The sequence below is a fragment of the Myxocyprinus asiaticus genome, chromosome 47, assembly GCF_019703515.2.
Source record: "Myxocyprinus asiaticus isolate MX2 ecotype Aquarium Trade chromosome 47, UBuf_Myxa_2, whole genome shotgun sequence".
NCBI lineage: Eukaryota > Metazoa > Chordata > Actinopteri > Cypriniformes > Catostomidae > Myxocyprinus > Myxocyprinus asiaticus.
The window spans coordinates 95,001-107,500 of record NC_059390.1 but is presented as its reverse complement, the minus strand read 5'-3'; the positions used below and the strand labels follow the sequence as shown (position 1 = coordinate 107,500).

General features: G+C 38.8%; 2 protein-coding genes across 12 annotated transcripts in view; one reads left to right on the top strand and one right to left on the bottom strand.

The window, feature by feature from the left end:
• Positions 1 to 10,392, top strand: part of prr5b (proline rich 5b (renal)) — a 28,108-nt gene extending 17,716 nt beyond the window's left edge. For all 5 annotated transcript variants that reach the window (XM_051690656.1, XM_051690655.1, XM_051690657.1 and 2 more), the window contains 4 exons: positions 2,176 to 2,267; positions 2,361 to 2,501; positions 4,878 to 5,016; positions 5,285 to 10,392. In XM_051690656.1, coding sequence (XP_051546616.1) covers positions 2,176 to 2,267; positions 2,361 to 2,501; positions 4,878 to 5,016; positions 5,285 to 5,745 — 833 coding nt within the window. In that variant the 3' untranslated portion in view covers positions 5,746 to 10,392. The remainder of the gene's footprint in view (positions 1 to 2,175; positions 2,268 to 2,360; positions 2,502 to 4,877; positions 5,017 to 5,284) is intronic.
• The window catches only part of LOC127436473 (protein PHTF2-like), a 44,661-nt gene continuing 41,481 nt past the window's right edge, over positions 9,321 to 12,500 (bottom strand). For all 7 annotated transcript variants that reach the window (XM_051690644.1, XM_051690643.1, XM_051690642.1 and 4 more), the window contains one exon: positions 9,321 to 11,676. In XM_051690644.1, coding sequence (XP_051546604.1) covers positions 11,656 to 11,676 — 21 coding nt within the window. In that variant the 3' untranslated portion in view covers positions 9,321 to 11,655. The remainder of the gene's footprint in view (positions 11,677 to 12,500) is intronic.

Below are 12,500 nucleotides of genomic sequence, written 5' to 3'. Positions count from 1 at the left end.
AAGCAGTATGTGAATTGAGTAGTATTTCTGAATTCTCAGTTTTCATGAAACTGTTATAATAACTGGAATGACATTCTGAATTGTAAAGTGGACCATTTACTATCCCATAATGTCGAAGGAGACATCATATTTAAACAATGGTAGAGAAGTGCGAGTCGGGCGGCTGTTTTGAACTTCTTAGAGATTTGTTCCATACTCTGAGAGATACTCTGAGAAGCTGAGAAACAAGTTCTCAGCTAACGACCCTGCATCAGTGTGGAGTGGCATGAAACAACTTACGAATTACAGGACTCCTACCCCAACCCAGTGGTGGACCAACAACTGGCTGACGACCTGAATGTGTTCTACTGTAGATTTGAAAGGCCCAGTCTCACACCCCACACCCACTCTGACCTTCACTTCACACAAACACCAACACCAACACCTCCTGCTACTCAACCTGCACTTAAGATCTGTGAAGATGATGTGAGCCGTGTCTTTCGGAAATAAAAGACGAGGAAAGCTTCAGGCCCAGATGGCGTTTCACCTGCATGTCTTCGATCCTGTGCTAACCAGCTGGCCCCCATCTTCACACAGATCTTCAATAGATCACTGGAGCCATGCTGCTTCAAACCCTCAATCATTATTCCCATCCCAAAGAAACCAAAAATCACAGGACTTAATGACTACAGACCTGTCGCCCTGATGTTTGTGGTCATGAAATCATTTGAGAGACTGGTGTTATCCCACCTGAAGAACATCACTGGACCCTTTCTGGATCCCCTGCAGTTTACCTATCGAGCAAACAGGTCTGTGGATGATGCAGTCAACATGGGATTGCATCATATCCTGCAACATCTGGACAGACCAGGGACATATGCAAGGATCCTTTTTGTGGACTTCAGTTCGGCTTTTAACACCATCACCCCAGCTATACTCCAGAATAAATTACACCAACTCTCTGTTCCCACGTCTATCTGTCAGTGGATTACCAGCTTTCTGACAGACAGGCAGCAGCTTGTGAGACAGGGGAAACTCACTTCCAGCACCTGTACAATCAGCACTGGTGCCCCCCAGGGATGTGTGCTCTCCCCACTACTCTTCTCCCTCTACACCAATGACTGCATCACCAAGGACCCCTCTGTCAAGCTCCTGAAGTTTGCAGATGACACCACTGTCATCGGCCTCATCTGAGATGACGATGAGTCTGCATACAGAAGGGAGGTTGAACAGCTGTCTGTCTGGTGCAGTCAAAACAACCTTGAGCTGAACACGCTCAAAACGGTGGAGATGATTGTGGACTTTAGGAGGAACCCCCCAACACTGACCCCCCTCACCATTCTAAACAGCATTGTGGCAGCAGTGGAGTCATTCATGTTCCTGGGCACTACCATCTCACAGGACCTGAAGTGGGAGACCCACATTGACTCCATTGTGAAAAAGGCCCAGCAGAGGTTGTACTTCCTTTACCAGCTGAGGAAGTTCAACCTGCCACAGGCACTGCTGATACAGTTCTACTCAGCAGTCATTGAGTCTGTCCTCTGCACTTCAATAACTGTCTAGTTTGGTTCAGCTATGAAATCAGACATCAGAAGAATACAAAGGACAGTTCAGACTGATGAGAGGATTATTGGTTGCCCCTTGCTCTCCCTTCAAGAACTATACACTTCCAGAGTGAGGAAAAAGGCTGGAAAAATCACTCTGGACCCCACTCACCCTGCCCACTACCTTTTCGAACTGTTGCCTTCTGGCCGACATTTCAGAGCTCTGAGCACCAGAACCGTCAGGCACAGGAACAGTTTTTTCCCCTCAGACTATCCATCTCATGAACAGTTAAAACTGCCCCATTGAGCAATAATTATGTGCAGCACACAGCTTAGTCTATTTATATTAATCCAACATACCCTACCTCTTCTGCATTACATTCCTCTGAAAAAAAAAAAACATTTGCACTGTACATAACAGATTGTATTAGATTTGCACTACCCATGTGTGTGTATGTATGTATGTGTGTGTCTGTACGTATGTGTATAATTATTTTTTATTTTTTATTATTATCTATGTCTTGCAGCTGTTTTTGTATGGTTTTTGTATTGTTGTGCACTGGTAGCTTCTGTCACCAAGACAAATTCCTTGTATGTGTAAGCATACTTGGCAATAAAGCTGATTCTGATCTGATTCCTGGTGTTTGTGCAGGTCAGAAGCTGCTGGATTCTCTGTCAGAGACGTGGGATTATTTCTTCTGTGATGTTCTGTCCACACTGCAAGCGATCTTCTACCCCGTACAGGTACATCAGACAGTCACATGACCTGAACACACCTACTCAATCTTTATCATGACTCTTTGACATGAAATATCATGAACGTGTGTGTGTATTCAGGGGAAGGAGCCGTCTGTCAGACAGTTAGCTCTTCTGCACTTCAGGAACATCATCACTCTGAATATAAAGCTGGATGAAGCTTTGAGTCGCCCGCGCGCTCGTGTGCCACCGTCAATCATTCAAATGCTGCTCATTCTGCAGGTACAAACACCATCACCTGTGTGTGTGTGTGTGTGTGTGTGTGTTTTCACTTGAGTTGGTAAATTAATCTCTGATGTTTCTCTTTGATGTGACCAAATGCACCTGTTACAGTCATCTCAAGTGTTATGTCGACACACTGTTACGGAGTCATTCAGGCAGACATTTGGATTCATTACCAAACTGATGGTGTTTCCTAGAAATACTCATAAAAAATACCCTGTTAAAAAAACGTCTTACAGCGAGGAGTCACACCACCACCACATGAAACATCTGTAATGTGTGTGTGTGAGAGAGAGTGTGTGTGTATGTGAGAGTGTGTGTGTGTGTGTGTGTGTGTGTGTGTGTTCACAGATGGTCTCTTTCTGTTTCTGAACTTATGATGTTTGTGGTTGGATTTCCTGTGTCTCTCTTTACACGCTCTTTACAAAGGGATCATATTTTTATCGTTTAATTCTTCACACGAGCTCCTCTTGTTATGTCATTCTAAGTTGATTATGTCTCATCTTTTAGTTTTTCTGATCATATTCCTCCTTTTTTTGATCCGTATAATTAAACCGATGATGAGGATGTTGTTAAAGATAAATGTGATGTGCTGACGTCAGTAAGTTGAGAAAGTTCAGAATGATTCACTGGGGAGGAAGAGTAGAGTATGTTTTAGAGATAGACGATAATCAGTTTGATCAATATTTTTAACTGATATTTACAGTTTTCCATTTAATCGGTTATCTGTTCTTTAAAATCGGGTTTACCGATGAAGTAGGACACAAAAGACTTTACATTTTAAATATTAATTAAGTGAGGGGCTTTGAACAAGTGTATACTGCAACTAAAACTTGTCAAATTAAATCTTTTTAGACTGTGCGCAACATTACTTTTGTAAAGCAGTTCACCAGAGGTTACTGATAAATGAGTGTCAATAATGGACATAAAAGCAGAAATAAAACAAGAATTAAACAGCAGTTGTGCATATCGGTTATCAGACACTTAAACACAAAAATAATATATATCGTATAGGTTATTAAAAAACAGTATCGGTTGATTTCTTGTATGTTTGACATCAAAACAAATTATATGATGAATATGACGAGATTTTGTTCTTGCGAATATTAATCCATATATAATAGAAATACATTGTGTTGTTTTCAACGAATGATCTTTTTGTTTCTTTAGCATGGATATCGATGCTTATTATACACTTCAAATAGAGTTATTCTGCAGTTATTTCACTCCACTACATAATTATAACGATAATTGTGACATTTACATTTAATAATTTGTGATAATAATAACTTTGTCTACACTAACTTTGTCTTAGTTAATTTGTCATTTATGTAATATATTGTGCGACCTTCGGGACATTTTTGTCTTTTTCATTTTTGTTTTTTCCATCATTTTGGCTGTTAATGCCAATGGCCTAAATTTTGCCAAAGGAGTGTATTTTTGGGGGAATTTTGATATTTGAACCTCAGTTCCTATAATACATCTATAATACACTGTGTACACAAAATAGTTACACTCAGAACCTTCAGGACAAAAATGTCCCCATTGAAACCCATTAAAACTGCAATATTTGATCCCAGTGCCATTAAAGCATAAAATCATGAATTCTATGATATTATGCTTTCATTCCAGAGCCCTGAATTCAAAATGTACATTTTTAATATTTTCCACCAGATGGCGCCATTTTTCTCATGTTTAGCCTATGGAGCAAATACAAGCTTTTCCCCTATTCTCTGTTTGCTGTATTATAGAGCACTGCAGGACAACTGAATAAATGATGCAGATACAATTGTGTGGGTGTGTTGCTATGGATGTCAATAGTGTGTTTTGTATGTGTGTATTGAGAAGTGTGTGTGTGTGTGTGTGTGTGTGTGTGTGTGTGTGTAAAAAAACAACAGTGGCATTATATAAACAAACTGGCATTTAAAGGGTTAAAATCCTGAAAATGAATGAATATTTGGTAGTTATGATCAGGACTGATGTTGGATAAATTAACTAATTGAAAGTAGAAAATAATATTAATATATAATATTATTATGCCAGTTTTTAGATACTGACATTTTTGTCCTCTACAGACCTCTGAGTAACTTTTTTTAAATTGACACACAAAGATTAATAATGATTTTTCCTCAAAAGTCACACATTATTTTCTATTTAACAGAAGTATCTGTACTGGGATCAGTATTGGCCTTGAATGTAGTTGTTATTGGATTAGCTGTAATCTATTATAAGTGTGATTATTCTTCACTGATTGAACAGAACAGTTTGAGTAAACAGCGACACCCGCTGGTCAGTTGAATGTATTACAAGAGTGAACGGTGATGATGAATGTGGATATTAATGAAGATACGACTGATGTGTGTGTGTGTGTTTCAGGGTGTTCATGAGTGTAAGAGTGTGTCGAGTGATTATCTGAAGCTGGAGTCTCTCATTCAGAAGGTGGTGTCGCCGTATCTGGGAACACACGGTCTTTTCTCCAGCGACGGGTCCATCACGCAGTGCTCGTGTGTTCTCGGTGAGCTCGTTTCACCTGCTGTCTTAAAGCTAAAGTGTGCCATTTCTGTTCTGGCACCAAACAGAATAAAAGCAACAATACAGTGTTACTACTTACTGAATACTGCGTAGTATATATGGTGTACTGCCTACAATAAAAAAATAAAATGTGAAAATGTGAAAAAGTAGGCGTTATTCCATGATTTCAGAAAGTATGCTACATTGTCACATGTCAGATTGTCATAATATGACATTGTTGCGATCGCTGATGAATTCTTCTGTCCTCTCAGAGAAACGGCTGCTGCGACGGTGGCCGCGATCCAGCGACTCGCCAGCCAAGAATCCCGTGGTTCGCTCCAAAAGCTACAACATCCCCATGCTGACACCCGTAGCTGAATACGATTCTGACGGCAGCGTGGGAATCCGCCGGCATTCTGTATGCCAGATGACTTCCTGTCTGGAAGAGCCCGCTTTCTCGGAGGTGCCGTCCAGCCCAGTGACGGACGCGACCTCGCAGGCGAAGAGTTGTGAAGATGCGGGCGCTGCTGCGTCTTCTCCACCCATATTCTCTGAGCTTTGCTACGATAGCGGCCGGGACGCATCCCCCCCCCACCACAGTTGTCCCTCCAGTCCAGAGATCGTCCTGGATCAGATTCTGGAATCTCTGGACTCGGACACGGAGGGAATCTTTATCGACTTTTGCCGGCAGCGGTCTAGCACATCTGAGTTCAGCCGCGAGAGTGTAGCGTAGTTTTAATTCACACTTAAAGGAATAGTTCACCCAAAAATGAAAATTTGCTGATAATTTACTCACCATCAGGCCATCCAAGATGTATCCGACTTTCTTTCTTCATCAAAACAGAATTTAAGATTTTTAGGATTTCATTTCAGGCCTCCTCCTCTAAACAATGCAAGTGAATGTACTCCATTTTTTGACGGTCCAAAATGCATATTTAGTGTGCATCAAAATAATCCACACGACTCTAGTCGACAAATAAAGTTCTTCTGAACGCAAACGATTTATTCTTTTTAGAAACAAAACAATACTTATATACTTTTTATCTACATATTTTCGCTTCCATACATCTCTGATGATCAAAAACCAATCGGCACTGGCAGATTTTTGTTAATTGCATGTAAACACCTTTAATGGCGTATAAGTGTTAACGTTTTGGCGTCAAAAGCAGAGAATAATCTGATAATTGCAAGTCTCATGTAAACATGTTTTTATTGCGTAATCTGATTTTTATCAGTGTATATCTGTGCATATGTGCTCTCTGTAGAATACTATTGAGTGAAACATTATCGTTACATACTGTGAACTGTGCATTTATTCTCTAACATACTAAGCAGTGTGTAGTGCAGTGAGGGTATGCTAGTGTGCTATTCTGAACACTGCCCATTTCATGTGTTTTCTGTATTTCATGGTATTAATCTTTTATTGTAATTTGTTAATAAGACATTCTAATGGAACATGAACTCCACGACCTGATTTAAGTGATGTTCTGCACACAGTGGACAAATATAAACATTACAATGACTGAATTTCTTTGAGAAATAATCTCAAATGCAGTCAGTATAAATAATGCCTAAATGAGTGTTTTACATAACTTGAATTTTACAGAATTTTTTTAACTTTTTTAAACTTTTCACAATCATGGATAATGTTTTGACTAATAACACTTCCTAGATTTTACTAATCAGATCTCTACTCATTTGCATACATTAAATGTGCTGGTTTAATAAGTTGGTCATTTTTTATTGCTTCATTTGAACTTGGTAAGTGATGCATAAATAATGTGATGAGTTCAAGTGGTTTAAAATGTTAAAACTTTACAGATGATGTCCTCAGGGATAATATTTAATACAAATAACAATGGTAAAACTATACCATCTCTTGGTGAAAAACAGGAAGCGCATTATAAAAATGTAATTAAGTACACTAAAGCTTTCCCAATGGTCAAACTACTGGTGAAAAACATGAAACACATCTACATTAGGCCTACGTTACATAAAATAAATTACTACAGTAAATATACTGTTTAATGGTCAAACTATGCCATCTGCTGGTGAAAATCAGGACAAAAAATAATATATAGCCAAATACATTTAAACTCAGTTTTTCACAATTCCTGACATTTAATCGTAGAAAACATTCCCTGTCTTAGGTCAGTTAGGATCACTATTTTAAGAATGTGAAATGTCAGAATAATAGTAGAAAGAATGATTTATTTCAGCTTTTATTTCTTTCATCACATTCCCAGTGGGTCAGAAGTTTACATACACTTTGTTAGTATTTGGTATCATTGCCTTTAAATTGTTTAACTTGGGTCAGATGTTTTGGGTATCCTTCCACAAGCTTCTCACAATAAACTACTGGAATTTTGTCCCATTCCTCCAGACAGAACTGGTGTAACTGAGTCAGGTTTGTAGACCTCCTCGGATTGAGGTCAGGGCTTTGTGATGGCCACTCCAATACCTTGACTTTGTTGTCTTTAAGACATTTCACCACAACTTTGGAGGTATGCTTGGGGTCATTGTCCATTTGGAAGACCCATTTGCGTCCGAGCTTTAACTTCCTGGCTGATGTCTTGAGATGTTGCTTCAATATATCCACATAATTTTCCTTCCTCATGATGCCATCTATTTTGTGAAGTGCAGCAGTCCCTCCTGCAGCAAAGCACCCCCACAACATGATGCTGCCACCCCCATGCTTCACAGTTGGGATGGTGTTCTTCGGCTTGCAAGCCTCACCCTTTTTCCTCCAATCATAACGATGGTCATTATGGCCAAACAGTTCCATTTTTGTTTCATCAGATCAGAGGACATTTCTTCCAAAAGTAAGATCTTTGTCCCCATGTGCACTTGCAAACTGTAGTCTGGCTTTTTTATGGCAGTTTTGGAGCAGTGGCTTCTTCCTTGCTGAGCAGCCTTTCAGATTATGTCAGTATAGGACTCGTTTTACTGTGGATATAGATACTCGTCTACCTGTTTCCTCCAGCATCTTCACAAGGTCCTTTGCTGTTGTTCTGGGATTGATTTGCACTTTTCGCACCAAACTACGTTCATCTCTAGGAGACAGAATGCGTCTCCTTCCTGAGCGGTATGATGGCTGTGTGGTCCCATGGTGTTTATACTTGCGTACTATTGTTTGTACAGATGAATGTGGTACCTTCAGGTGTTTGGAAATTGCTCCCAAGGATGAACCAGACTTGTGGAGGTCCACAGTTTTTTTTCTGAGGTCTTGTCTGATTTGTTTTGATTTTCCCGTGATGTCAAACAAAGAGGCACTGAGTTTGAAGGTAGGCCTTAAAATACATCCACAGATAAACCTCCAATTCAGTACACCTCCTATCAGAAGCTAATTGTCTAATTGTCTAAAGGCTTGACATCATTTTCTGGAATTTTCCAAGCAGCTTAAAGGCACAGTTAACTTAGTGTATGTAAACTTCTGACCCACTGGAATTGTGATATAGTCAATTAAAAGTGAAACAATCTGTCTGTAAACAATTGTTGGATAAATTACTCGTGTCATGCACAAAGTAGATGTCCTAAACAACTCGCCAAAACTGTAGTTTGCCAATATTAAATCTGTTGAGTGGTTAAAAAAAGAGTTTTAATGACTTCAACATAAGTGTATGTAAACTTCTGACTTCAACTGTATGTATAAACTGCTGGTGAAAACATGAAGCATCTACTTAAATTTAAATAAAATAAATTGCAGAAAGAACACAAACCTACAGCAGGACTGAAACAGTCGATACAAAATAATCATATTAAATAAGAGCTTCTTCATATAGTCATAATTTTACAGATAATATGCTAAATAATAATATTTTATCCAAATAACAATGGTCAGATGCTATCGCTGCTTTGTCTTTTTCTAACATCTGAGCTAACAGCCGTGTCTTCTGTCTTTTTCCCAAACAAATAAAGTGATAGAAGTGTATGAAACACGCTGATAAATGATACTGGACCTTAACAAGTAGTTTGAGCTTCATCTTATTTATACCGTACACATCTCATATTGCATTCATGTCTGTCATGAAGCCTGACATCTTACTAATTACAATTATTTTAATCAAATTAATTCTGTGAATTGTTTTGGAAAGTTTCCAATCAGGAGACATAAATTACATGATTTTAATGATGTGATTACTGATGTTATGATGAAACACACCAGTGTAACATCTATGAACCCAAATGTCAACAGTTAATCAAAATATATATGTGTATATTTGTAGAGGCTACTGTAAAATATGAATTGCCAAACATTCCCCATAATTAAATTACAGCGTGTGTGAACAGTCCAGATATTTGCTCTGGTGGGGCGTATTGACAAACTTTATTTATGGTTCTTGTTCAATCATTTGTTCTCAGTTTGGGTCGTTAAATGTTTGGTTGTCTGAGCAAAAATAGCATGTCATGAGTTTAATTTTTGTACAGAGGACATTTAAGGTATAACAATGATCCCACACACACACTATAGTCACGAGTCGAGTGTCGTCTGGCCAAATCTTCATTCTGTCTGTGGAAATTAAGAAATTACAGCACTTTCAAACTCATCAGAAACAAAAACAGACCAGATGAAAAGCATTTTTCAATAAAAAAACAATATTCACTCTGAAGAGTAAATGAGACACTGAGTTTTTCCAGATTTCTCTTTTTCCTCAAAGTGCTTTTTTTGTAACATTGTTCTCCCATAAATACAGAAATGTGAGCGTCTATTTGAATTAAAGCCAAAAACAGCAACAAAATCACACACACAAAATACAAATCCTCTTTACGAACCAAAGAGTAACAAGTCTCTTCTAAATACATTCATATGCAGGAAAAATATAAAAACACTTTGGTCGTATTGCTGACCGTCCACATTACACACAAAACACTGAGATGCTTTAGACATTGAAACGTAACATTTTCTGCTTTAAAGTGCACATTTTGATGTGTTCCTACTGCAGCGGGACACTTCTGAGAAAACACACACACACACACTTAAACAGACCCATGGAGTGTGTGTCAGTTACAGAAGACATGAAGCACCAAAATCATCTACAGACACATTCATTTCAAGCAGAAACTCACTGACAGTTATTGCTGAAAAACTCTTTAGACCGTCATTCAAACAAACTCTTAAAAACATCTTGTGATGAAGACTAGATTTACACTAACAGATCAGCTCACTAACCCTGATAACACACACTCACACTCACACACACACACACACACACATACACACTCACACACACACACACTCTCACACACACATACACACAACACATACACACTCACACACACACATACACACAACACATACACATACACTCTCACACACACATACACACAACACACACACACACACATACACACAACACATACACACTCACACACACTCACACACACATACACACAACACATACACACAACACACACACTCTCACACACACACATACACACTCACACACACACACACACTCTCAAACACACATACATACACACTCTCCCACACACACACACACACACACAACACATACACACTCTCACACACACAACATATACACACACTCACACACACACACACACACAACACATACACACTCTCACACACACACACAACACATACACACACACACAACACATACATACTCTCTCACACACACACACACACAACACATACGACACACACAACACATACACACACACACAACACATACACACTCTCACACAACACATACACACTCTCACACACACACACAACACATACACACTCACACACACACAACACATACACACTCTCACACATACACACACAACACATACACACTCTCACACACACACACACAACACATACACACTCTCACACACACACACACACATACACACAACACATACACACACTCACACAACACATACACACTCTCACACACACAACACATACACACTCTCACACACACACACACACACAACGCATACACACTCTCTCACACACACACACACAAACTCTCACACACACAACACATACACACAACACATACACACTCTCACACACACACACACACACAACACATACACACTCTCACACACACACACACAACACATACACACTCTCACACACACACACACACACACAACACATACACACTCTCACACACACACACACAACACATACACACTCTCACACACACACACACACAACACATACACACTCCCACACACACTCACACACAACACACACACAATCACACTCACACACACATGACAGTATTCTCGCTTTAGACTATTCCAGCTGTGTGTGTGTCACTCTCACCCAAAACTCTTTTTCAATTTCTCTTAGAACTTTTGGTTTCATTGAATTACACCGTCAGATTTTACTCTCAATGTGCAGATGATCTTAAGTATCTGCTGCGACTGTATAGATTAAACCACACGTGTGTAACTGGGTGAATGTTGACGTCACAGTCTGATGAGAACTTCTCATCCAGAGCAACAATCCTAAAAACAATTGTAACAGCTAAAACAAATACTTGAGTATAAAAACACTGAAAGGGTCAAATAAATAAGTGAGTGAATTGCACAAGTGAAACGTAACACAGTCACTCTGATACGTCCTGACAACAGGGTCAGAGTTCATTGTCAGGAAGCTGAAATCTGCAGACGGACTTCATGATTTGATCTTCCACAGCTGTGAACAAAACAGACAGAAACATGAAGACTCATTCACACTAACACACACGGTGGATCAGTGACACTAGTACAATTATAGTTTTTATTTCTATTTAATATTCAATTTGACATTGTGAGTTTTCACAGTTTGTCTGTTAGTTTTAGTTTTCTCAGAGTTTTGTAGTTTCAGATTAGTTCGTTTTTATTTTAGTTTTAGTATTTTTTTATGTTCACTGTTGTAATATAAAGTGTAACATTACATTTCTCATGGCAGTGTTTTCTCTATCTAGTGATATTTTCATGTTTAATGTGGATTGTAAATGTTGCAAATTGAGGGTGAATATGGGTGAAGTCACAAAGGACATTTAAGCTTGATCCACACTGTATCCATATATATTTCCTTAAATGATTGTAAATCTTTACTAAACAAATCTTTAGGGAGTAAACAATTAAAGGGACAGTTCACCCAAAAATGAAAATTCTCTCATCATTTACTCATCCTCATGTCATCCCAGATGTGTATGAGTTTCTTTCTTCTGCAGAACACAAATGAAGATTTTTAGAAGAATATTTCAGCTCTGTAGGTCCATACAATGCAAGTGAATGGTGACCAGAACTTTGAAGCTCCAAAAAGCACATAAAGGCAGCATAAAAGTAATCCATAAGACTCCAGTGGTTTAATCCATGTCTTCTGAAGTCATATGATAGATGTGTGTGAATAACAGATCAATATTTAAGTCCTTTTTTACTATAAACCTTAACATCAACAGTCTCCTTGGCAATCATGAATTCAAGATTATATTTCCCAGCACCATCTAGCACTCTGTGAACTGTACTAGTAAG